We start from the raw sequence: 26,294 nt of genomic DNA, 5'->3' as shown, positions 1-26,294 counted from the left end.
GTTCGTTCCGTGAATCTGGCTTCCCCATTGATTGCTTGTGAGGGCCCCGGGACACTGCATCCGTCGTCAAGTCCATGCCAGTTGCCAAGCCTTTGAATTTTGATCACGGGACCACGAGGAATGCCACGACGGTCATTAAGTGTGAAAAACAGTCACGAGTCACTTTTTTCAGTGCCTTTGAAGGAATAAGGTTGTATGTCGAGGACTGCCTGTATATATTTTGATTCATGAGTGGCCTTCGAAAAGCTTCGCCGACTGATTCTTAATGCTAGTTTCTCATTTCACGACAACTAAACGTGGGAGGAATGTTCCTTGAAATACGCCTGCGTTTAACGAAGATTCGATTCACTGCCCAAGATTCAAATTAGGGAGGATGATGAGACAATGGCACATTTGAAATCATTGTAAGATACAAATAATAATTATTCTAATAGAATGAAAAGATAACTATTTGCAATAAAAATTGAAATTAAAAAAAAAAAAGAAATTATTCTTGGCTTTTGTGTGGAATTGATTGTCGTTTTTTATCATTGTTTTGTATACGATGCAACAATTATCACTGTTGTTGTGTCTTATGATTTGTGGTGATTGTATTTTATGATTGCGATCATGATTTATCACTTGTTGCTTGCATGCACACTGAGAGGTTAGGCGTCAGAGACAAATTCCTTGTGTGTCCAGTCACACTTGGCCAATAAATGATTCTGTTCTATTCTATTCTATTCTATTCTATTCTATTCTATTCTATTCTATTCTATTCTATTCTATTCTATTCTATTCTATTCTATTCTATTCTATTCTATTCTATTCTATTCTATTCCATTCCATTCCATTCCATTCCATTCCATTCTCTATTCTATTCCATTCCATTCCATTCCATTCTTCATTCCAATATTTATTCTATTCTATTCTATTCTATTCTATTCTATTCTATTCTATTCTATTCTATTCTATTCCATTCCATTCCATTCCATTCCATTCCATTCCATTCCATTCCATTCTCTATTCTATTCCATTCCATTCCATTCCATTCCATTCTTCATTCCAATATTTATTCTATTCTATTCTATTCTATTCTATTCTATTCTATTCTATTCTATTCTATTCTATTCTATTCTATTCTATTCTATTCTTATTTGTCCCCTATGACTATCATTAAGTGTTGTACCTTATGATTCTTGACGAACATATCTTGTCTTTTTATGTACACTGAGAGCGTATGCACCAAAGACAAATTCCTTGTGTGTCCAATCACACTTGGCCAATAAAGAATTCTATTCTATTCTATTCTATTCTATTCTATTCCATTCCATTCCATTCCATTCCATTCCATTCTTCATTCCAATATTTATTCTATTCTATTCTATTCTATTCTATTCTATTCTATTCTATTCTATTCTATTCTATTCTATTCTATTCCATTCCATTCCATTCTATTCCATTCTTCATTCCAATATTTATTCTATTCTATTCTATTCTATTCTATTCTATTCTATTCTATTCTATTCTATTCTATTCTATTCCATTCCATTCCATTCCATTCTTCTATTCTATTCTATTCTATTCTATTCTATTCTATTCTATTCTATTCTATTCCATTCCATTCCATTCCATTCCATTCCATTCCATTCTTATTTAAGGTGTTACTGATCTTAGCAACCGCATAGATATATTTTCTCCATGAAAATCTGTCCCTAATCTATCCTGGCTACCTGGAACTATCTAGCTCAAATGTATGTACGTGAAACACATCCACAGTTATTTCAAACACATGAGTGGCTTCAGGGAGGTTGATGGAGATCACACATGACGCTAAAGCATAATTTGTATAGGTTCCCATATACAAACCCCGTACATCAAGCCACAAACTTTGGTTTAGATTTACAGATAACCCTCAGCTTACATCCACAACTGAGTCCAAAATTTCTGCTGCTAAGCAAAACCGTTGTTAAGTGAGTTTTTCCCCATTTTATGACCTTTCTTGCCAGAATTGTTAAGTGAATCATAGCAGATGTTAAGTTAGTAACATGGATATAAAGTGAATTTGGCTTCCCCCTTGACTTTGCTTGTCAGGAGGTTGCAAAAGGGGATCACACGTGACCCCGGGACTCTGCAACCGTCATAAGTACATGCCAGTTGCCAAGCATCTAAATCATGTGACCATGGGGAATGCTGCAATGGTCGTAAGTGTGAAAAACAGGCATAAGTCACTTTTTTTCAATGCTGTTGCAACTTTGAACAGTCACTAAATCAATGGTGGTAAGTCAAGGAATACCTATATTAACATCTCTTCAGATGTTATATTATTTTCCCCTAAGGATTGGATTTTTAATGATTCATTGATATGGCTGAAGATTATGTTTTTGTTTCATGCTTACCCAAATCCTTTTGCAAACCACAGAAGTTTTCAGACTTCATTTTTCTTTAATAACTCCTTATTTTCCATGACAACCATTTTTCTCCTCCAAACATTTCCCTTATTTTTAGCTCTTTTAAGAGAAAACAGCTCATCCCATTTTACCTGGGGAGAAAATCTTGAAAGGATTGATGTGAATCTATCTATCTATCAAAAGCTAAACTCTAAATCTTGAAATTAAAAAAACTTCAGTGGGAAAGACGTCCGAGTTCACACATTACATTAACCCATGATCTGGATTGATTTGGGCATAGTGTACCAGGTCTGCTCCAACCACTCTACGGGTTGTCCTCGACTTAGAACCATTTGTTTAGTGACCATTCAAAGTTACGATGACACTTTTTAAAAATGGTCATTGCAACATTCCCATGGTTAGTGATCAGAATTTGAATGCTTATCAACCAGCATGTATTTAATCATATGATCCCGGTTGCAATGTCCCGGGATCATATGATTGCCTTTTGTAACCTTCCCTCCGGCTTCTGACAATGAGAGAAGCCATGTTCACTTAATGACCACATGACTCACTTGACAAAAAGGTCATAACATGGGGCAAAACTCACTAAACAATTGATAAGGCAGGGTGGCCGAGTTCATACAAAACACTAAATCTGGGGTCTCCGACCTTGGCAATTTTAAGACTTGTGGGACTTCAACTTGCAGAATTGGCTCACTTAACGACCGAGTGCTTGCTTAATGACTGCAGCAGTTACTTAAAGTCGTTTAATCAAGAAAGGGCATCCTGGGAATCTAAAATGGGTATAGAAAAATGCATGTCTGCTGGAGAAGACGTCCCTTAAAGCCTGATTCTGATGATTTGTGCGTTTTAAGCCAATGTTGGCTTTGCACACAAACAAACTGTCTCCTTTTAAAGCCCTTTAAAAATCATCTGGGCATCCCAGCACTGCCCTTAAAAAAGATGGCGCCCGCTCCCAACATCCAATCACGTAGAGGGGCGCCTTGCTAGCCTGCCCACGATAGACATGGCCGCCGCCTCCACACAGGAACGCGCCCGCACCAAAGATGGCGGAAAGAGCCCCGCTCCCGCCATCAGCCAAGATGGCGATAAGGCCAAAGGCGGAAAAGGCCCAACCAAAACTTCCTTTCCACCAAACCTCCCCGTTCCTTCCGCGAGGGGTTTGCAACTGCCAGCCCGGGCGTGGTTGGTGGGGGGGGGACGAGGAAGCGTCCGTAAAAAACCAGGACAAAGTCGGGCTGGGCCTTCCAAACCAGCCATGGCCGCCGTCTCCATGGCGACCGGCGGCCTCGACCAATGGCAAGCCACTTCCGGCGACGTCAGCGCCGACACGTGGATCCAAGATGGCGGCCCCGGGGGCTCTGGTGAGTGGGGCGCCGGCGCTGGGGCCCTGCGGGAGAGGTCGGGGGACGGACCGGGGGTCTCTGAGGGGTCTCTGGGGCGGCGGGGCCCTTCGGAGGGGGGCGAGGAAGAGCCTGGAACCCCCTGTGGGGGGAGGGGCATCTCCCCCCGCGACCTCCCCCCAAATTCCTTCCCTTCCGAAGCCAAGAGGGTCGCCTCAGGGGGGTCTCCTGAGGGGGTAAAACGCCCCCCCCGTGACAGGGACCCCCAAATATCTCCTGAGGGGGCTCTTGGGGGGAGTCTATCCACACACGGGGGAGGGGCTGAACTCTTTTGACGGGCTCCCTTCTGAGACGGGCAGGCGGTCCTCGACTTACAACCGTCCCGTTTAGTGGCCGTTCGAAGTTACAGCGGCGCAGAAAGTGGGGGGGGGGGGACACACAGATTTATTTTTTAAAAAAGTGCTCCTTGAAGATGGATTGACTATATTCAAAATAAGTATCAGACAAGAAAATATCAAATAGCTTATGAATGAATGTTAAATTTTAGAAGTATTACCTTATCTGTAGTGGAGTTAAGGCTTCAGGGGGGGGGATTTGGTAGTTTAAGGATAGTTAGGTTAATTTAGCTTATGATTGTTAATTGAAATACCCTGTATTTTGCTCTGGGAAGTCTGGGGGGGAGGGTGGGATGGGGGGAAGGGGTGTGGAGGTGGTGGTGGGGAGGGAAAAAGGGTGGGGGGAATATTGGGGGGGATTTTTTTTCTGTAAAACTTTTCAATTAAAAAAAAGTGCTTTACTTAAACTTTTTTTGGGGGGGGTTCCCCATGCTTGGGGGTCAAACTGGGTCTCCCCCCCATCAACCACCACCAGGGAGTGTCCAGATGGTTTCTCACCTCCTTTATTAGCACTTTTTTTGTAGATTTGGATGGATGGATGGAGTGATGTGCCATCATGTCATAGTTGGCTCTTGGGGACCCATATGTAGATTTTTCTCCACATATGACCTTCCTCCAACTTGGTTCTTCAGGTCTCCCAATGGTGCCTTCGCCACCACTGTAACTGAGTCCGCCTCCTTGCTGATGGTCTTCTCCTTCTCCTTTTTTTTCCCCTTCCCCTTTTCCAAGCAGTATGGACTTCTCAAAAGAACTTGGTCCTGATTTATTTATTTATTTATAATGCAATTTATATGCCGCCCTATCTCCAAGGACTCAGGGCGGCTCACAACGGTAAAGATGCACAGTTTCTCATTAAAAGACAATAGAAAAATTGAAATTCCTATTTAAAACAATTTAAAATTCATTAAGAAACCCCCCCATCAGTCCAGGCTGCGGAACAACCAGGTCTTCAAATCGCGGCGGAACGAGTGAAGGTCAGGGGCCATCCAGAGCGCCAAAGGAAGTTGGTTCCAGAGGGTGGGTGCGCCCACAGAGAAAGCTCTCCCCTTGGGGGTCGCCAGCCGACACTGTCTGGCCGACGGCACCCTGAGGAGGCCCTGTCTGTGGGAACGCACCGGGCGATTGGGAATTGTCACTGGCTGCAGGGAGTCCGACAAATATCCCAGGCCTAGGCCATGAAGGGCTTTGTAGGTAATAACCAGCACCTTGAACCTCACCCGAAGGGCAACCGGTAACCAATGCAAGTCGCGAAGGAGGGGTGTAACATGGGAGTGTCGGGACGCTCCCATCACAACCCGCGCGGCCGCATTCTGCACCAGCTGAAGCCTTCGAGTGGTTTTCAAGGGCAGCCCTAGGTAGAGAGCGTTGCAGTAGTCAAGACGGGAGGTGACCAGCGCATGAGTAATGGTGCGTAGGGCATTTTGGTCCAAGTAAGGGCGCAACTGGTGCACAAGGCGGACCTGAGCAAATGCCCCCCTGGTCACGGTCGTTACATGATTGTAACAATTGATGTGCCATCAAGTCAGTGTCACCTTTTTAGGAACCATATGGATTGATCTTCTCTGAGGTGAACTGTCCCCAACCAGGTCCTTCAGATCTCCAAATGGTGCTTCCCCCCACTACTTCATCATCTTATATACTGTTACCCTTGATGATGTGCCATCAATTATGAAGTCATAGTTGACTCTTGGGGACCCATATATAGATTTTTCTCCAGGATGATCTTCCTCCAACTTGGTTCTTCAGGTCTTCCAATGGTGCCTTCACCACCACTGTAACTGAGTCAACCTCCTTGTTCTTCCTCTTCTTCTCTTCCCACTTTTCCCAGCATTATGGACCTCTCAAAGGAACTTGGTCCTGACATGGATTGATTGATGTGCCACTAAGTCAGTGTCACCTTTTAGGAACCATATGGATTGATCTTCTCTGAGGTGAACTGTGCCCAACCAGGTCCTTCAAATCTCCAAATGGTGCTTCCTCCCACTACTTCATCATCTTATATACTGTTACCCTTGATGATATGCCATCAAGTATGAAGTCATAGTTGACTCTTGGTGAACACATATATAGATTTTCTCTAGGATTATCTGCCTCCAATCTGGTCCTTCAAGTCTTTGAATGGTGTCCTCACCACCACTGTAACCATCCACCTTGGTCTTCCTCTTCTTCTCTTCCCTTCCACTTTTCCCAGCATTATGGACTTCTCAAAGGAACTTGGTCCTGACATGGGTTGATTGATGTGCCATCAAGTCAGTGTCAGCTTTTAGGAACCATATGGATTGATCATCTCTGAGGTGAACTGTGCCCAACCTGGTCCTTCAGATCTCCAAATGGTGCCCCCACTACCACTGCATGCCCTTATATACTGTCACCCTTGATTATGTGCCATCAGGTATGAAGTCAATTGACTCTTGGTGACACATAAATAGATTTTATCCAGGATGATCTGTCTCCAACCTGGTTCTTCAGGTCTTCCAGTGGTGCCCTTACTGAGCCCAACCATCTTTGTTGTCTTCTTCTTCTCTTCCCTTCCACCTTATCCAACATTATGGATTTATCAAAGCATCTTGGTCTTGACATTGCCATCAAGTCACTCTTCTCTTAGCAACCATATGACTTGACCTTCTCCATGATGATCTGTCCCCAGCCAGCTCCTTCAAATCTTCTAATGGTGCCCTCACCACCAAGGTGTCAATCCGCCTTGGATATCATCATCATCTTCTCTTTTCTTCCACCTTTCTCAACATTATGGACTTCTCAAATACCATAGTCTCTTGAGACTGAAGGATGCCAATGATGGACTTCTCAAAGCACCTTGGTCTTGATACTGATTGATGGATTATGTGCCATCAATTCAATGTCACCTCTTAGCAACCATATGGATCAATGTTCATATTGCCCTTCTCCAGAGAGAAGGGTTTTCATACGGATTGATACTTTTCCACTGTTGACTCTTAGCAACCATATAGATAGATCTTCTCAAAGACAGATTCTCCAAGACAGTCTGTCATTTAGGTCAGAGGTCTCCAACCTTGGCAACTTTAAAACTTATGGACTTCAACTCCCAGAACTCTGGGAGCTGAAGTCCACAAGTCTTAAAGTTACAAAGCTCAAGGTTGACTCAGCCTTCCATCCTTTCTAAGGTAGGTTAAATGAAGACCCAGTTTGTGGGGGCAATAAGCTGACTTTGTATAAAATATACAAAAGTATGAAGGCTATTGCTTAACGCATTGTTAAGCCGCCCTGAGTCTCCGGAGAAGGGCGGCATATAAATCAAATAAAAAAAACAACAACAAAGGTTGGAGATCCCTGCTTTAGGTCTTCCAACAGGGCCATTGTAATGGAGTCCCTCCATCTCGCTGCTGGTCATCCTCTTCTTCTCTTTCCTTCCACCTTTCCCAACATTATGGACTTCTCCAGAGACTGAAGCCTTCTGAAACTTCACATGGGAACAGCAAACAATGCTTTCCTTATTAAAGATTTAACCTTGTTAAAATAGGTTATTTTTGATGTATGTTTCCAGTTATCTGTGATGGTGATATTATGGTTACCTATCAGCATATATATTGGATTGCTTCTGGTACATTATTTACATTACCTGTTTGAAAGTTCATTTTAATCTTTTATTATCTTTTAAATTGTCATACCTTTTAGAGCTTTTAAGGGAGATAGAATAGATAGAATAACAGAGTTGGAAGGGACCTTGGAGGTCTTCTAGTCCAACCCCCTGCTTAGGCAGGAAACCCTACACCAGTTCAGACAAATGGTTATCTAATCTCTTCTTAAAAACTTCCAGTGTTGGAGCATTTACAACTTCTGGTGGCAAGTCATTCCATTGATTAATTGTTCTCACTGCCAGGAAATTTCTCCTTAGTTCTAGGTTGCTTCTCTCCTTGATGAGTTTCCACCCGTTGCTTCTTGTTCTGCCTTCAGGTGTTTTGGAGAATAGCTTGACTCCCTCTTCTTTGGGGCAGCCCCTGAGATATTGGAAGATTGCTATCATGTCACCCCGGTCCTTCTTTTCATCAAACTAGACATACCCAGTTCCTGCAACCGTTCTTCATAAACGATCATTTATAAAGATGAATGATTGGGATTCCCTAGACTTTATCCTTATAAATTGCACTTATCCAAAAGTGGCTGATTATTACATTGGTTCCCCCATCCCTTATTTTGTACAAATTTATTGTGAATATATTAAGATGTTCTTTTCTGACTTTTACGTCTGTAGTGGATAGAATGTGTGAGGAACTTTTCGCAGAGTCCTGTTAAAATAATTGGCCTTTCAGCAAGATTAAACAGCAGTGGCTTTTATATGAAAGGTGTGCCATAACCCTCACCCACTGCAAGTTGCAACTACTTAAAATATCCAAATTCAGTTTGAATAGAGTCATGTTATCTTATAACTGGGATGGGCCGTCTTTTAGGGGTTGCTAAGGGAAGAAATCTCCTCATTTTTCCTCTTCTCCAAGTCACAGAGGATGTGGTGGAGACAGGATAGAAAACGTGGTTTTAAAAAAATTGATCTTTGAACATTTTGGTGGCATGGGAAAGCTGCATCCTACCACAGATTGCTCCATGCAGTCTGGAGCTTCCCACTTGGAATAAAAATTTTTACAGGAACAGGAATGAAGAAGTACATATTAAAAATGTGGAAGTTTTGTAAAATCAAATCACCCAAATTTATTTTATGAAGAGTTCTGGTCTGGAGAATCACAAAAAAAGCTGAAAGCAAACATATATCAATTTCTATATTAAATTGCTCAGCTCAACCTTTGAATTGGTTCTTCATAGATGGAAGGAAAAACTACAGGTAGTCCTTGACTTATAACTGTTCGTTTAATGGCCATTCAAAGTTACCCCAGCACTGAAAAAAAGTGACGACCAATTTTTCACACTTATGACCGTTGCATCACCCCCCTGGTCACATGGTCAAAATTCCGACACTTGGCAGCTGGCTCGTATTTATGACGGTCGCAGTTTCCCGGGGTCACGTGATCCCCTTTTGCGACCTTCTGACAAGCCAAGTCGATGGGGAAGCCATGTTACTCACTTAACAGCCATGTTACTCACTTAAGTGCAGGGATTCACTTAATCGTGTTACTAATTTAACAACGGCAGTGTTTCACTTATCAGCTGGCAAGGAAGGTCGTAAAATGGGGCAAATCTCCACTTAAAGACTGTCTTGCTTAGCAATGGAAATTTTGGGCTCAATTGTGGTCATAATTTGAGGACTACCTGCGTTCTTCTTGGGTTCTGCACTGGTTACTCTGAAGTAGGCGGTTCCAGTTTGAATGAGTGGGAAGAGCAATCAAAGACAGTAATAGCTCCCTGAGGTGCTTTACTATCAGGTTGAGGTATCAACAGTAGCCCAATGATGCAGGTAGTCCTCGTGTTACGACCACAATTGAGCCCAAAATTTATATTGCTAAGTGAGACATTTGTTAAGTGGAGTTCGTCCCATTTTAGGACTTCTCTTGGCACACTTGTTAAGCGAATCATTGGGTGTGTGTTAAATGAGTCACACAGTTGTTAAGTGAAATTGGTTTCCTCATCGACTTTGCTGGTCAGAAGGTCGCAAAAGCGGATCGCGTCGTCCCGGGACGCTGCATCCGTCGTAAGTATGAACCACTTGCCAAGCGTCCGAATTTTGATCACGTTAACCATGGTGATGCTGCGTGAGCCATCTCAGTGACATTGCAACTTCAAATGGTCACTAAGTGAACTGTTGTAAGTCGTGGACTACCTGTCCTGACTTGACACCCCAGGTCGAGCCGGGGATGCTATCAAAATCGTGACCCGGTGCCTTACGACATCCCTCAGCCAGCTCCCAAGTAAATCCCTGTAAGACATAAATGTTGTTTTTCAGAGATTGTTTCTGGCCAGGATGCAAATCCGCGATTTAGGGGAATCTGTCTGGTCTCCTGCCAAGGAGTGTCAGGAAGGGAAGGGTGTCATTATCTACCACAACTGGTTTGCCCCGTTGCAGTCCTTCCCGGATCAGGAAGTGTGACTCATGCCCTTGTCACCTTGCCTTGCCATGTCATCTGTCGCGGCCTGCCACTCTGCACGGGGCACCCTCTGAAACTTTTATTTCCCATGTGCCCTCTACTCCCGAGTGGCATCAGGTCCAGCCCTGTAGTCTGTAGAGAATCTCCGTCACCCAGGTCATGACTGTCCCAAAGATGCTTTTTCCAAGAGGCAACTGGACTTCCTTTGTTTTTCTTTGAATGAAGACGTTTTGCTTTTCATCCAAGAAGCTTCTTCAGCTCTGACTGGACGGTGGGGAAGGGAAGGATTTATACCCCTTGCAGACAGCTGGCCATTTGCAGCCTTTTAGAGAGTCATTGAGTAAATTGACATTTGAAATAAGAGAACAGGAAGATAAACCCCTACTCTGAAGTGGACAAACACTTTAGAAATCTATCTCTGCAACATTGCTCTGCCCATGTTTCTACTCTGGGCCTACACAGAATATATTCTCCCCTCCAGCATCACAAGACAACCCCACCTCCAGTTCCCCAAGCTAACAGAGGCTCCTCCTCTCTGCAAACCCTCCTCCCTCCTATCACTGATGATGTTCTCTAGTTGGGTAATGAAACGCCTGCAAGAAAACCACCAAACTCAGAGAGCACCAAGGACTCCACAGCCCCTTCTCCTCCTCTTCCTGCAGCCTCACTTCCTTCTATCACTGAGGATGTTCCTTAATTTGGGTAATGAAACAACTTCAAGAAAACAAGCTTAGAGATCACCAAGGACCCCTCATGTCAACCCTGAGCTACAAAGATTCTCCTTTATTAGATCTTGTTGTGTTTTCATGAATCAATGTATTTTAAAATGTGACCTGTAACTGATAGATGAGGGTTTTGTTTTTTTTAAATTTGATTTATATGCCGCCCTTCTCCGGAGACTCAGGGCGGCTTACAATGCGCTAAGCAATAGCCTTCATACTTTTGTATATTTTATACAAAGTCAGCTTATTGCCCCCACAAACTGGGTCCTCAATTTACCTACCTTAGAAAGGATGGAAGGCTGAGTCAACCTTGAGCCTGGCGAGATTTGAACTTACTTTAATTGCAGGCAGCTGGTGTTAAATTACAGTGTCTTGTCTGCAGAGCTATCCAGGCTCCTCATACCTTACAAAATTGGGTACATTCTCTCATCATACATGTACCATAGTATTATGTGTGCCTTCTGTATAATTTTATTAATGTTACCCATGCGCTTTATGCCGTACGTCGAATAAATAAATAAAACTGGGCGATCATTCTTGAGTCTGTCCTATTCTGAACAGAGATCACCTTGGTGACAGGCCTCTCATTTTTGTCTTGGCAGAGGCTTACGTGCCCATTCTTCCTCTTGTGGCATGGGGTGAGTTGCTTCTACGTGCCAGGAGTGGCTCCCATCAATTTTCACCGGAATGCTCCTGTAGAAATCAAGGTAAGATGGCCCTGAGTTTCATGTCCTCCAGAATTTGACCCAGTTTAGAATCCGGGCCAGGTCTGATTATGCTAGTTTGTCATCACCCCGAGAAAGAAAGGAAAAATTAAAAGTTCCTCCCTGCAGAGGACTGCAGTTCTTAAAATGCCCGTACTAGATACCGTATTTTCCGGTGTATAAGACGACTTTTTAACACATGAAAATCTTCTCAAAAGTCGGCGGTCGTCTTATACGCCGGGTGTCGTTCTCCTGTAACCAGGCAGACCAGCCCGAAAGGCTCTGGCGATCTGCTAATCAGGCAACTCAGCTGGAATCGCCAGAGCCATGTAGAAGGAAAAAAGTTTTCCCCCTCCAGCTTGCTTACCTTAGCTGCTAGTCGCAACGCTTGCCTTGCTTCGCTTGCCTGAATCCATTCCATCAGCAAGCCACTCCCTGCCTGCAATCAAGCAGGCAGGGAGTTGTGGACTTCAACTCCCAGAATTCCTCAGCCAGCAAAACAAAGCTGGCTGAGGAATTCTGGGAGTTGAAATCTACAAGTCTTAAAGTTGCCAAGGTTGGAGACCCCTGTTCTATTGGGTAAGTTTTTTTCCCCTTTGGGAGCTTTAAAAAAAATAGTTAATTGGGGTTTTTTTTTAGTTGTTCTTTTTTAGACCTAGCCATTTAAAGTTTAGGAAGTTTTAAATTTAGCTGCTTTTATATAAAAATAAAAATAAAATAAAATAATATTTGTGCAGCTTTCTGAGATTTAGTGTGTTTCTGTAGTGTTTCATTCTAACTACGCAAACACACAAAATCTCACAAAGCTGTATGTGGAATTTTGTGTGTGTAAAGTGTGAAAGTTGGGTTTTTGTGGCTGTGTGAGGTTCCTGCTTGTTGCAGGGGCCATTTTGGGTCTAGCACAGCTGCTTTTACATTGTGGGTGAGCCAGTTGATGTTTTTAAATTTTTCTTTGGTGTGCGTTGGAAGAGGGGTAGTCTTATTTGGCGAGTATAGCCCAAACCCTATATTTTAACAGGAAAAGTCGGGGGTCATCTTATACGCTGGAAAATATGGTACTAGCTTGTGGGTAGATACTGGAAAATACTGGGAGTATCTTTCCTGATAGATCCACGTAAGTCCTCCCAGGGATGGGCTGTTCTCACTGTCAGGAAATTTCTCCTTAGTTCTAAGTTGCTTCTCTCCTTGATAAGTTTCCATCCATTGCTTCTTGTCCTACCCTCAGGTGCTTTGGAGAATAGCTGGACTCCCTCTTCTTTGGGGCAGCCCCTCAGATATTGGAAGACTGCTCTCATGTCTCCCCTAATCCTTCTTTTCATCAAACTAGACATACCCAGTTCCTGCAACTGTTCTTCATATGTTTTAGCCTCCAGTCCCCTAATCATCTTCGTTGCTCTTCTCTGCACTCTTTCTAGAGCAGTGTTTCTCAACCTTGGTAGCTTGAAGATGGGTGGACTTCAACTCCCAGAATCCCCCAGCCAGCGCTGCTGGCTGGGGGATTCTGGGAGTTGAAGTCCACCCATCTTCAAGCTTCCAAGGTTGAGAAACACTGCTCTAGAGTCTCAACACCTTGTTTTGTAATGTGATGACCAAAACTGCATACTGTATTCCAGGTGTGGCCTTACTAAGGCTTTACAAAGCGGTTCTAATACTTCACGTTGATTTTGATTCTTTGCCTCTGTTGATACAACCCAAAGCGCCATCGATCGCGTTGTCTGGATTTCTGACTCATGACAAGCAGCCTCACCTGTTAAGCCTCGTTACATCCTTTTAATTGCAGTGGGAAAAGATTTCTTCACCTGATGACACTTTTCACCTGCTGAGTTTTACCTTTGCTGAGCCCCCCCCCCCCCCAATTGATAGGTTTTCATGTGAAACTATTTCTGTCCTGACTCACTGTGGTTGTAAGGGCTGGTTGGGAAAAGGAATCTAGAATGAAAAGAATCCCGGATCATTGTAAGAGATACAGAATCACAGAGTTGGAAGGGACTTTGGAGGACTTCTGGTCTGTAAGTTACCTTACAGGGATAGCGTGGTAAAATATGTGAAGGGTTTTCAGTGAGTTTTCTTCAATCTGGCACCCTTCAGATAGGCTACACCAGGGGTGCCGACCTATTTCAAGGTTGTGTTTGACCTTGGGGGGGGGGGGCATGGCCAGGACAAGTTTCCAGCTTGACATCACTCGTGTCGGGGGGCACTTGTGGTGGCCAAATGCTAAGGCAGGACTTCCCTCAGATCCTCCCCCAGTTATAATCTTCCTTCCCTCCCTCCCTTCCCTCCCTCCCTCCCTCCCATCTCCTTCCTTCCCTCCATTCCTCTTTCCTTTCTTCCTTCCCTCCCTCCCTCCTTCCCTCCCTTTCTTCCTTCCCTCCCTCCTCCCATCTCCTTCCTTCCCTCCTTCCCTCCCTTCTCCTTCCTTCCATCCTCCTATCTCTTTCCTTCCTTCCCACCCTCCCTCCTCCCATCTCCCTCCCTCCCTCCTCCCACCTTTCCCTCCCTCCCTCCCTCCTTCCCTCCCTTTCTTCCTTCATTCCCTGCCTTCTCCCATCTCCTTCCTTCCCTCCTCCTATCTCTTTCCTTCCTTCCCACCCTCCCTTCTCCCATCTCCCTCCCTCCCTCCTCCCACCTTTCCCTCCCTCCCTCCCTCCTTCCCTCCCTTTCTTCCTTCATTCCCTCCCTTCTCCCATCTCCTTCCTTCCCTCCATTCCACTTTCCTTTCTTCCTTCCCTCCCTCCCTCCTTCTCTCCCTCCCTTTCTTCCTTCCCTCCCTCCTCCCATCTCCTTCCTTCCCTCCCTTCTCCCATCTCCTTCCTTCCTTCCTCCTATCTCTTTCCTTCCTTCCCACTCTCCCTCCTCCCATCTCCTTTCTTTCCTTCCTTCTGTCAGGGATCCAAGCAACACCCCCAACGAAAAAAGAGTCCGAGGCTTGAAGTTCCTCAAAGTTCCATTTTATTAGAGATGTCTTATTGGCACATCTGAGAAAACCCGAATCTGAAAGCTTCCAGGTTTTCCCCACCCAAAGGAAAGTCCAAGTCCCTGCCCAACACCCACAAATCCATCATATGGTCCAATCAAAGCACCATCCCAACTGGAGATGCCTCCCAGTTCCAGCCGTCCAGGTGCAGGGCAAGATGTCCTTGACTCTCAGCGAAAGGAATGTTGTTATGACTACATGTCACCCTTTCTCCATACAATCCCCCCCTCCGAGTTTCCCACAGTAGTAAATGTGGCAGGCCTGAAGGCCCAATGCAAAAGTTGGCTTCCAGGCCTGACACCTTCCTTCCTTCCTTCCTTCCTTCCTTCCTTCCTTCCTTCCTTCCTTCCTTCCTTCCTTCCTTCCTTCCTTCCTTCCTTCCTTCCTTCCTTTCGCTGGCAGAGGCATTGTGGGCCTGTGGGCCAGATCCAGCCTGCAGGCTTGAGTTTGACACCCCTGTGCTAGATTATATAACCTGTCAATCAAGTTGATTTTTTTCTTGTTATGGATGCTGGATCTTTTTACGATGTGAGTAGTTCTGTTCTCAGAATGTGTTTCCCCGTACCCACTATAAACCCTTTCAGCGTTTGAGCATTTTTGAATATACGAGACCAAATACCGCAGGAAGTTTGTCTTCTCTACAACCACAAATGCCCGGAATTTGGGGTGATTAGCAGCCTCTTAGATTGTTCTTATGAGTGAATATATGAGATAGACAATAATAGCATTGCCAGCCAATTGTCTGTAAACTTTTGTCTATAAACAGCAGACTTTATTTTGAGGGCAAAAGGAGGAAGATCAGGGCATGATGTATCCGTTGTCATGAATCCACTGGGATCTACTCAGATGCAGGGATTTGGGACAGACGGTGTCTCTTTCTCTCGCTCTTTTTCCAGGCTGTGAAACTCACCAGTTCGCGGACGCAGTTACCTTACGAGTATTACTCCTTGCCCTTCTGCCGGCCGGACACCATCAAATATAAAGCTGAAAATTTAGGTAACGTCCCAGTCCTCCTTCCCCTAGCATAACATTCCACCTTCCCTATTGTACATGTCCTGGCACCTCTGGTTTGGCAGTCCTGAAGATTGACACTTCTGTGAGTCTGACCTCCAGCACCTCTTAGCAATACGGCAGCCCTTAGGCTTATATACCGCTTCCCAGTGCTTTCCAGCCCTCTCTAAGCGGTTTACAGAGTCAGCCTCTTGCCCCCCAACAATCTGGGTCCTCATTTTTCCCACCTCAGAAGGATGGAAGGCTGAGTCGACATTGAGCAAGTCAGGATCGAACTGCTGGCAGCGGGCAGTGTGTTAGCCTGCAATTGTGCACATTAAGCACTGTGCTCTCCAGGGCTCTCTAGAGGCTACTTACGGTCTCATGCGGGGGTCTTGCAAAATCATTTAAAGGTCAGACGCTTTAAGGGTTTCCAAAGTTGCAAGAAAATATTGCCTGAGGATAGAATTTGTCCGGGTCAGGTGTCACTATTTCAAACCAGACAGTCCCATCAAATACAGGTGTACTCCCCAAGTGACGACCACAATTGAGCTAAGTGTATGTTGCTAAGTGAAACATTCGTTAAGCGAGTTTTGCCCCATTTTACAACTTTTCCTGCCGGAGTTATTATATGAATCATCGCATTTATTAAGTTAGTCACACGGTTGTTAAGCAAGTCTGGCTCCCCCCCCTCCCCCCATTGATTTTGCTTGTCAGATGGTCGCAAAAAAACAGATCATGTGATCCTGGGAACACTGCCACCGTCCTAAATACGAGCCAGTTGCCAAGCGTCTGAATTTTTATCATGTGACTATGGGGATACTACAGTGGTTGCAAGTGTGAAAAACAGTCACTCTTTTTCAGGGCTCTGGTACCTTTGAATGGTCACTAAATGAACTGTTGTAAGTCAAGGACCACCTGTAAACATTTTTGAGCAAGGAGTAAAATGCTGTGTTTTGAGGAATTTCAGCTCCTATGGGGGTTTAGAGATCCTGTGGGAGGGAGTCAGCCTAGCCTGCCACAGGAATCTCCTGCCCAGGTAAAATTTCTGTCTTTTCTCTGCACCAATCAGGGCCCCAGAAATATTGGTTTGGCTTTAAACAGATATAAATAAATAAATAAATAATTTTATTTCTATACCGCCCTTCTCCCGAAGGACTCAGGGCGGTGTACAGCCTATTAAAAGCACAAAACAAACATCAATTAAAATAATTTAAAATTATTAAATAATTCGGCTCAATTTAAAACCCCAGAAATTTAAAACACCCAATTTAAAATTATTATGTTGATAGCCCGGCCTGGCGGAACAACAGGGTCTTGAGTGCACAGCGAAATACCCGGAGGTTGTATATAAATGCATTTTTATTTATTTACTTACTTACTGTTCTGCTCCAGCTACGGACTCCAAAGAACGCAACACACACAAACTCTATACAAAGTTTATTTTACTCAAATAACTTAGTCTTTATCAACCAAAGGCTGTTAATAAACTGTCTTAACAGCCTACCAAAATTCTAAGATAAGGTAATCGCAGTCTTACTAGAGTTGGCAGAAAGCCCAGAAGCAATTTGCAGAGAATCCAGACGTGAAGGAGAATGAACTAAAGTTGTTCCCTGCAAATTGCTTCAGTCGGCGTTCCTCCTTAAATAGGCTAGGGGAGTGGCCAATTAGCCCCAAGCCTTACTCTCGAGGAGACCTCCTCCTGAGGAGCCACTCCTGCGCACTTCTCTGCACGCCCGTGCATCGAGAAGAGGCTCCTCCTCTTCTTCCTCTTCACCCATGGAAGCTTCTGGAGGTTCTGAAGGTCCCGGCTGAATCCCCGCCTCTGGCACCACATCTTCTCCAGCCTCCTCACTGTCCGACTCGAGTGCCAGCTGCACAGGCTGCTGGCGCAACACCATACCAGCCTCCTCGTTGTCGGAATCAGCTACAATCTGCGCAAGCCGCTGACGGGCCACAACACTTACAAAATGTATTTATATATTGATACATACGTTAAATATATTTGCATTTATAGCTGAACGGCACGGTGGCCTAGAGGTGAAGACATTCGCCTCCCACTTAGGAGGTTGAGAGTTCAATCCTAACCAGCGGCAGATGTTTCCCTATCAGGGCGCAAAGAGAAAATATCTGCTGTGAACTTTGTGTAGGCATCAGGAAGGGCATCTGGCCAGTAAACGCTCAGCTCCATTCAGTCGCCCTTGACTCCAATCCCATAAAAAAGGGATTACAGGTAGTCCTCGACTTCCAACAGTTCGTTTAATGACCAAAGTTACAACAGCACTGAAAAAATGTGACTTTGGACCGTTTTTCACAGTTACAGCCTTTGTAGCATCCCCGCGATCATGTGGTCAAAATTCGGAAGCTTGGAAACTGGTTCATATTTATGACCGTTGCTGTGTCCCAAAGTCACGTGATCCCCTTTTGCGACCTTCTGACCAGCAGAGTCCATGGAGAAGCCAGATTCACTTAACAAGTGGTTACTAACTTAACAACTGCAGCGATTCGCTTAATGACTGTGACAAGGAAAGTCGTAAAACGGGGCAGAACTCACTTAACAAATGTCTCACTTCAGAACAGAAATTTTGGGCTCAATTGTGGTCGTACGTCGAGGACTACCTGTACAGGGTTATTAAAAAAAATGATAGAATGTATAGATTTATTTCAAATTTATTTATGCGCTTATAAATACGCTAAATATATTTGCGTTGATAACTCTTTATTTTGCCCATAATCCAGGGGTGAAATGCTCCCGGTTTGGACCGGATTGCCTGATCCGATAGCGATGGAGGCGGGTGGTTCGGAGAACCGGTAGCAAAAATCCCTGCTCCCCCCTCCATGCCCAGCTGAGCCCCACAATCATCAGAGGCTTTTTTTTTTTTACTTTTAAAAGCATTTTTTCTACAACCTCTTCAGCCGAAAAAATGCCTTTAAAAGTTAAAAAAAAAAAAGCCTCTGATGATCGTTCGGCTCAGCTGGGATCGTCAGAGGCTTTTAAAAGCATTTTTTCTACAACCTCTTTGGCCGAAAAATTGCTTTTAAAAGTTAAAAAAAAAAAAGCCTCTGATGATCGTTCGGCTCAGCTGGGATCGTCAGAGGCTTTTAAAAGCATTTTTTCTACAACCTCTTCAGAGGTTGTAGAAAAAATGCTTTTAAAAGCCTCTGACGATCCAAGCTGAGTTGCCTGATCATCAGTGGCATTTAAAAGAAAAAAAGCCTCTGCCAATCAGGCAACTCAGCTGGGATCGTCAGAGCCTTTTTAAAACATTTTTTTACAACCTCTTCGCCGAGGCGGCTGTAGAAAAGATGGTTTTAAAAGTAAAAAAAAAAAAAAAAAATGGCCACGCCCACCCAGTCACATTACCGCCCCCCCACCAAGCCACGCCCCCCAGAACCGGTAGTAACAAATTTTAGATTTCACCCCTGCCGTAATAAGCCTTACATCCCTGAATAGTTTTCTTCTTCCTCCCCTCAACCCTGCCCTGCTCACAGGTGAGGTCCTGAGAGGGGACCGCATTGTCAACACGCCTTTCCAAGTTTCCATGAACGTAGAAAAGAAGTGCGAGGTGTTGTGCGATGCCCCGAACAAGCCCGTTGTGTTGACGAAGGAGAAAAGCCAACTGGTGGTGGAACGGATCCAGGAGGAATACTACGTTCACCTGTGAGTCCTCTTGACCTCCGAAGGAGCAGGGGTCTGCCTGCCTTGCCTTCAGTGAGGCCGGGGGAGGTCCTTGGGAGAGAAGGGAAGGCGGTGGGTCTCACCCCCCCAGGATTTGTCCCTGCAGCATTGCCGACAACTTGCCGGTGGCCACGAGGCTGGAATTCTACTCCAACCGTGAAGAGGAGGAGAAGAACAAGGAGCGGGACCTTCAGTTCGAACATGGCTACCGACTTGGATTCATGGAGAAGAACAGGGTAGGAGTAACAGGGATCATTGTGAGGGGTGGGAGGCATTCACGGACGCCTGATGGGGCCTTTCGCTCTATCCCTTGATTCGCGGTCGTCCTCGGCTTACGACCACAAATTTTGGTCCCAAATTCCAGGACCAGAATTTCTGTTCTCAGCAAGGAGGTTATTGAGTGAATTGTGCCTGTTTTTACGCCTGTTTTGCCCTGGTTGTTAAGCGAATCACTGCAGTCGTTAAGAGAATCATGTTGTTAAGTGAATCTGGCTTCCCCCGTTGAGTTTGCTTGTTTGGAAGCCGGCTAGGAAGGTTGCAAAAAGGGATTACATGATCTCAAAATCCTGCAACAGTATTAAGTACCTGCCAGTGACCAAGTGCCTGAGTTTTGATCACGCGACCATGGGGGCTGTAGTGAAAGTCATAAGTACGAGAACCAGTCGTAAATCACTTTTTTCCCCAGTTCCGTTGCAGCCTTAACGGTCACTAAATGAATTGTTGTAAGTCGAGGACTCCCTGTAACTGGTGGGTTGCTCAGAAGGAGCCCAGTTTTTAGCTCAATGTTTGCCAGCGTGGAAGATGGGTGGACTTCAACTCCCAGAATTCCCCAGCCAACCAAGCTGGCTTACGACCACAATTGAGCCCAGAATTTACATGGCTAAGTGAGAAATTTGTTAACTGAGTTTTGCCCCTTTTTGCAACTTTCCTTGCCGCGTTTGTTAAGCGAATCACTTCAATTGTTAAATTAGTCACACGGTTGTTAAGTGAATCTGGTTTCCCCAATGACTTTGTCACAAAAGTTGATCACGTGATCCCCGGGACATGGCAACCGTCATAAATGTGAATCAGTTGTCAAGCATCCGAATGTAAATCACGTGACCATGGGGATGCTGTCAGCGGTCGTAAGTGTGAAAAAGGGCCTTGAGTCACTTTTTTCAGCGCCGTTGTAACTTCGAACTGTCCCTAAATGAGCGGTTGTAAGTCAAGGACTACCTGTATTTGCTTTTAAGATATTTAAAAAAAAGGAATCTGAGTCTTGCTCAAACCACAGTTAAAAAATAACTCCAAGGAGTTTATAGCAGCCTCATGCATTGTGCTCCAGAAGGGCGTGTCTCCTCCGGTCGCACAATGGATTAGTGTTATCTTTACTGCATGCCAGAGATCAGTGCAAGGAGATGGAAAGATGGGTAATTCTCCCTTGGGGTACGTGGCAGAATGAGGAAATACTTGCGTTCAGCAGGGTGGAAACAAAGATGAATAGAATAGAATAACAGAGTTGGAAGGGACCTTGGAGGTCTTCTAGTCCAACCCCCTGCTTAGGTAGGAAACCTTACACCACTTCAGACAAATGGTCATCCAACATCTTCTTAAAAGCTTCCAGCGTTGGAGAATTCACAACTTCTGGTGGCAAGCTGTTCCACAGGTTAATTGTTCTCACTGTCAGGAAATTTCTCCTTAGTTCTAAGTTGCTTCTCTCCTTGATTAGTTTCCACCCGTTGCTTCTTGTCCTGCCCTCAGGTGCTTTGGAGAATAGCTTGACTCCCTCTTCTTTGGGGCAGCCCCTCAGATATTGGAGCACCGCTGTCATGTCTCCCAGGGGTGGGTTCTAAATTTTTTTACTACCGGTTCTGTGGGTGTGGCTTATTTTGTGGGCGTGGCTTGATGGCCATGTGACAATTCTTTAGGATTTAGCAGAAGTACTGATCTACCAGGCTTTTAACTGCTTGCAGAGCTATACCAATCTACCCATTTATTTTTGCAGACACCGGTCTACTCATTTGTTTTTGGAGGCACTGGTCTAGCACCAAACTGCCTTTTACCACTGATCAGCTGTAGGGGGCCCTTTGAAGCCCCACGGCAAGAGTTTAAACAGTTTTTTTTTCCTTATAGCCCATCAGCTAGGACTCAGGAGGCAGCAATAGATTGGGGGTGGGGCCAAATAAAAGGTAAGAATAACGTGGGAGGGGGTGGGGGAGCGGGGGGACAGAACCGGTTCGGTGATGTCATATCGTCACTGCTACCGGCTCGGCAGAACCAGGCCGAACCGGGAGGAACCCACCACTGATGTCTCCCCTAGTCCTCCTTTTCATCAAACTAAGATGAAACCAATTTATTGAATTCAAACGGTCACTAAACTATTGTAAATCGAGGACTTCCTGTACTGGAGAGCCAAATCAGTTATGACGTAGTATGAGTCATCCTGGATTTTTATTTTAAGAAACATAGAAAGCCGACAGCAGAGAAAGATCTAGTGAGCCACTGAGTTTCCCTTTTGTTTTTTCTTTTCTTTTTAATTTATTCTTTTTTAGTTATTCGTTTTGTAATTTTTTTTTAATCCATCTTAAAATTATCTGGGGCAAGAGAAATGACCAGACGGTTTCACTTCTTTGTGGGTATGTTTGCTTTGACTTCCTTTCCGCATTTCTGCCTGCCTTTATTGTAAAAAGCTGGTGGGTGGGGCAGAGTCCAGGCCCCCATAGCAATTCTGTAAGGCAAGGAGTGTCTCACTTTTTCAGGCCGTAGAACCTGTTTACTTTTTTAAAAAAGAATCCATCGAGAGGCAAGACTCCAGTGATGGAAAATGAGCTGCTTTTGTGCGAACTTTTATTTTTTAAACAAAACCTGAACCTCTCATAGACATCCTCTCAGAGTTCCTGGAACTCTGGACCACAGTTTGAGAAACTGTCTCCAAAGGGTCATGTCCAGTGACTACATGGGGGAAAACTGCCCCACATATGGCCTTCGTCTGGGGTTTATGACAATTTGCCGTAGCCAACTCGCCGCGGGACAAGAGTGACACTAACACCCTGCTTCCCCAAAAATAAGCCCTAGCATGTTTTTACGTGTGTGCCTATTATTATTATTATTGTTGTTGTTATTATTATTATTATTATTATTATTATTATTATTATTATTATTATTATTATTATTATTATTATTATCATTTATTGAATTTATATACCGCCCTTCTCCCCAAAGGGACTCAGGGTGGTGAACAGCCGAAAATTAAAATAACATACAATATAAAAGTTAAGATAATTAAAAATAAATTAAATTAATCGGCCTCCCAATTTAAAACCCCAAGCTATACAATTAAAAAACTAACCCCTAAAACCTATTCAGGCCAGGCCAGCTTGCTGAAATAAAAACGTCTTCAGGGCCTTACGGAAAGTGCGGAGATCCGGGATCAGTCGTATTCCGGGAGGCAGCTCATTCCAGAGGGCGGGTGCTCCCACAGAGAAGGCTCTCCCCCTGGGGGCCGCCAGCCGTATCTGCCCCTCCCAACCACGGTCCTGATATAAGCACTACCCCCAAAATAAGCCCTACTCAAGAGCCTGTGCAGCCAAGTTGCCCGCCCATTCCGTCTGGTTGCTCGCAGTGGCTCGGCCACAGTGGTGGAGCTGCCCCACGTGCCCCGCACCGGCTTACCTCAGGGCCCCCACAGCGAGGCCATCTATGCCCCGACACCGGCCTCACGGCAGCAGCACCAGCAACCATGTGCAGCAGGAGCCCTCGTGGCCGCCAACCCACTTCGTCTGCTTGCTCGGGGCTGCAACGGAGCAAGAGGCCGGGCGATGTGTTGGTGCCACGAAGCGAGACGGGTGTCGCGGTGTGGGTGGCTTGGCTGCGTGAGCCCTGAGGTAAGCCAGTGTGGGGCACATAGGGCAGCTCCACCTGCCCTGCCTCACGACCTTCTGCCCCGCCGCAAGCAAGCAGAAGAAGTGGGCCTCCTATACTTGGGGGGGGAAAAAATAAAACCCCACCCCCAAAAAATAAGCCCTAGTGTTTATTTTGGGACCCAAAGCCAAATAAGACCCGGTTTTATTTTCAGGGAAACACGGGTATCAAAGAAATTGGTGGAATAGAACCATTAAAGAAAGGATGCAAAAGGAGGGACAGAATGAAATGGGAATGACAGAAATTAAAACAAGTTTTAAAATTACTTTAAGTACTGAAAAATGGTTGAATTGTCCTGCAGCGAGTTGTTATTCCACGGTGAATTAGCTGTTCTGTGTTGGCCTCAGCGAGTTGGCCGCACCAAGTTGCCCCATTCCGACACATTTTGGGCTTGGCATCTTGGGATGAAGTCCCAAAGTAGGAAATGACATAAATCATGGTGGGAAAGCTGGATTCATTCACACGGGACATGCCAACGGGAGAGGGAACGTTCGTGGACCAGCTGTGAGCCTATCACACAGGCAAAAAACATTATTTTTCAGGATTCTTAACTGCCATAAGGGGACAATGGGGTCCGTCATCCAAAATAAATCCAATATTCCCAATACTATAAAATGCAGAAAGTCTTCAAACAAAGCAGAATGACCGGTGTGTGTGTGTGTGTCGAATAAAATAAGTCTTGAGAACAAATAGCAAACCAAGTTGGTCTCTTCTTACATTATTTATTTTAAATAATTACATTGAATTGTTAAATCGTCCCGCCGTGAGTTCTCCCATTCCACTTCCCCTGTTCCGGCTTCTCTCATACGTATCTCTGTGTCGTCTGCTCCAGTTCTTCCTGCACAACCACCTTTCCTTCATCCTGTACTACCACCGAGAGGAGGTGGAGGAGAACCAGGAACCCACCTACCGGGTCGTTCGCTTCGAGGTCATCCCGCAGAGCATTGCACTGGCAGGTAAGAAGGCTGCAGCTGGTTTTTTTTTATTATTATTATTTATTTATTTATTTTTTATTTATTTATTTATTTATTTATTTATTTTTATTTATATGCCGCCCTTCTCCGGAGACTCAGGGCGGCTTACAATGCGTTAAGCAATAGCCTTCATCCTTTTGTATATTTATACAAAGTCAGCTTATTGCCCCCCACAATCCGGGTCCTCATTTTACCTACCTTAGAAAGGATGGAAGGCTGAGTCGACCTTGAGCCTGGTGAGAATGGAACTCGCAGTAATTGCAGGCAGCTGGAAGCTAAATACTACCTTTAACAGTAGCATTAGTCTGCTGCGCCACTCACTTGGGTCTGAGTTTTAAGCACCCCGTGTGCCAGATCTGGCCGCAGGCCTTGAGTTTAACATCCCTGAACTAGCAGAATCAAGTCAGGCATTTGCCGAATTTTGGACGCTCTGACGCACCATCCGACCTCAGGGTATTTCGCTGTGCCCTTAAGACCCTGCTGTTCCACCAGGCTGGGCTATCAATGTAATGATTTTAAATTGGATGTTTTAAATTTTGCGGGGTTTTAATATTGAGCCGAAATTATTTAATAATTTTAAATAATTTTAATCGTTGTTTGTCTTTGTGCTTTTAATAGGCTGTACACCGCCCTGAGTCCTTCGGGAGAAGGGCGGTATAGAAATAAAATTAAATTAATTAATTAATTAATTAATAATAAAATAATAATAATAATAATAATATATATATCTTTTTAACTGTATTTTAATGTTTGTATTTATGTTTTTACTTTGGCTGTGCACCGCCCTGAGTCCTCCAGGAGAAGGGCGGTATATAAATCTGATAAGAAAGAAAGAAAGAAAGAAAGAAAGAAAGAAAGAAAGAAAGAGAAAGAAAGAAAGAAAGAAAGAAAGAAAGAAAGAAAGAAAGAAAGAAAGAAAGAAAGAAAGAAAGAAAGAAAGAAAGAAAGATTGATTAGCGGTCCTGACCACCTTCTCTGGCCCACAGATATGAAGGCGGACGAGAAGGGCGTTTGTGTCCTGCCCGAAGCTGCCAGCGCCTCCGCTCAAGAAATTGACCCCAATAAGCCCAATGAGCTTTTTTTCACCTATTCTGTGCACTGGGAGGTGAGTACTGGAGCTGCGAAGAGATTTTCATCCTGCCTTTATTACTCTAGAATTAACTCCAGGCAGCAAACATAGCTGATACTCTTCCTTCCTCCTATTTTCCTCACGACAGCACCCCTGGGAAGTGGGTTGGGCTGAGAGAGAGTGTGATTGGCCCAAAAAGTCACCCAGCCAACTTTCATGCCTAATGTAGGACTGGAACTCACCGTCTCCTGGTGATCAGTCCAAAGTCACTGAGCTGGCTTTCACGCCTACAATAGGACTAGAACTCACCGTCTCCTGGTGATCGGCCCAGAGTCACCCAGCCAGCTTTCATCCCTAAGGTGGGACCAGAACTTTCAATCTTCTCGGGATTGGTCCAAAGTCACCCACTTAGGCTTTTGTGCCTAAGGCAGAACTAGAACTCACCGTCTCCTGATGATTGGCCCACAGTCACCCAGCTAGCTTTTATGCCTAAAGTGGGATTAGAATCTCCTGATTTCCAAGTCAGCACCTTAACCACTACAGCAAACTGGTTGTCTGCTTTAAATGTTTTCTCCAAAGCTGGTCTCTTAAAATGCCCCCCACAAGATGAGACATTCTACTCTAGTTTTGCCCTGGGTAAAACACCATTGTTCAAAGGAAGATGTGGTTAGAGCTCTGCGTTGGGGCAGAGACCTGTCCTGGGAGCAACCAGAGAAGATGTGGTCAGTTGTCCTGGATAACTAAGCTGAAACGGGCTACTCCCAGCCTTTGGATTAACGGATTTTACGAACTGACAACCCAATTTCATTCCTTCCATGCCCGCAAAGACTCATCTTGTAGTTCCTTGGGGGCGAAGGAGGAATTTCAGCACCATCAGCCACTGCTATGACTGTTGGTTTGAGAACAAAGGAACCAAGAGAAACACGTTGCCACTTAACGTTCACCTTCTTCTTCTGTCTTACTGTCTTTGTTTATTGATCAAATTTTAAAACCGCCCCTCTCCTTGCCGGAGTGACTCTGGATGAATTCTAGAACATAAAAACAGTACATAACATTTAAAATGAGGCAAGGGTGATTAAAATTCAATGTTAAAAAGTCAAGGATTACCTATATTTTGTTTACACCGCCCAGAGTCCCTCT

The 26,294-nt window shown here is 44.7% G+C and overlaps 1 protein-coding gene across 1 annotated transcript in view; it reads left to right on the top strand.

The window, feature by feature from the left end:
* The first annotated feature begins 3,551 nt into the window (after positions 1 to 3,551).
* The window catches only part of TM9SF4 (transmembrane 9 superfamily member 4), a 46,232-nt gene continuing 23,489 nt past the window's right edge, over positions 3,552 to 26,294 (top strand). The window contains exons 1-7 of the mRNA XM_060692705.2: positions 3,552 to 3,757; positions 11,467 to 11,571; positions 15,439 to 15,538; positions 19,025 to 19,193; positions 19,318 to 19,447; positions 23,944 to 24,067; positions 25,072 to 25,190. Of these exons, the coding sequence (XP_060548688.1) occupies positions 3,737 to 3,757; positions 11,467 to 11,571; positions 15,439 to 15,538; positions 19,025 to 19,193; positions 19,318 to 19,447; positions 23,944 to 24,067; positions 25,072 to 25,190 (768 nt within the window). The 5' untranslated portion in view covers positions 3,552 to 3,736. The remainder of the gene's footprint in view (positions 3,758 to 11,466; positions 11,572 to 15,438; positions 15,539 to 19,024; positions 19,194 to 19,317; positions 19,448 to 23,943; positions 24,068 to 25,071; positions 25,191 to 26,294) is intronic.

Source organism: Pantherophis guttatus, chromosome 3 (genome assembly GCF_059756535.1).
Source record: "Pantherophis guttatus breed Tessera chromosome 3, ASM5975653v1, whole genome shotgun sequence".
NCBI classification, from domain to species: Eukaryota; Metazoa; Chordata; class Lepidosauria; order Squamata; family Colubridae; genus Pantherophis; species Pantherophis guttatus.
This window is presented reverse-complemented; position numbering and strand designations above follow the sequence as displayed.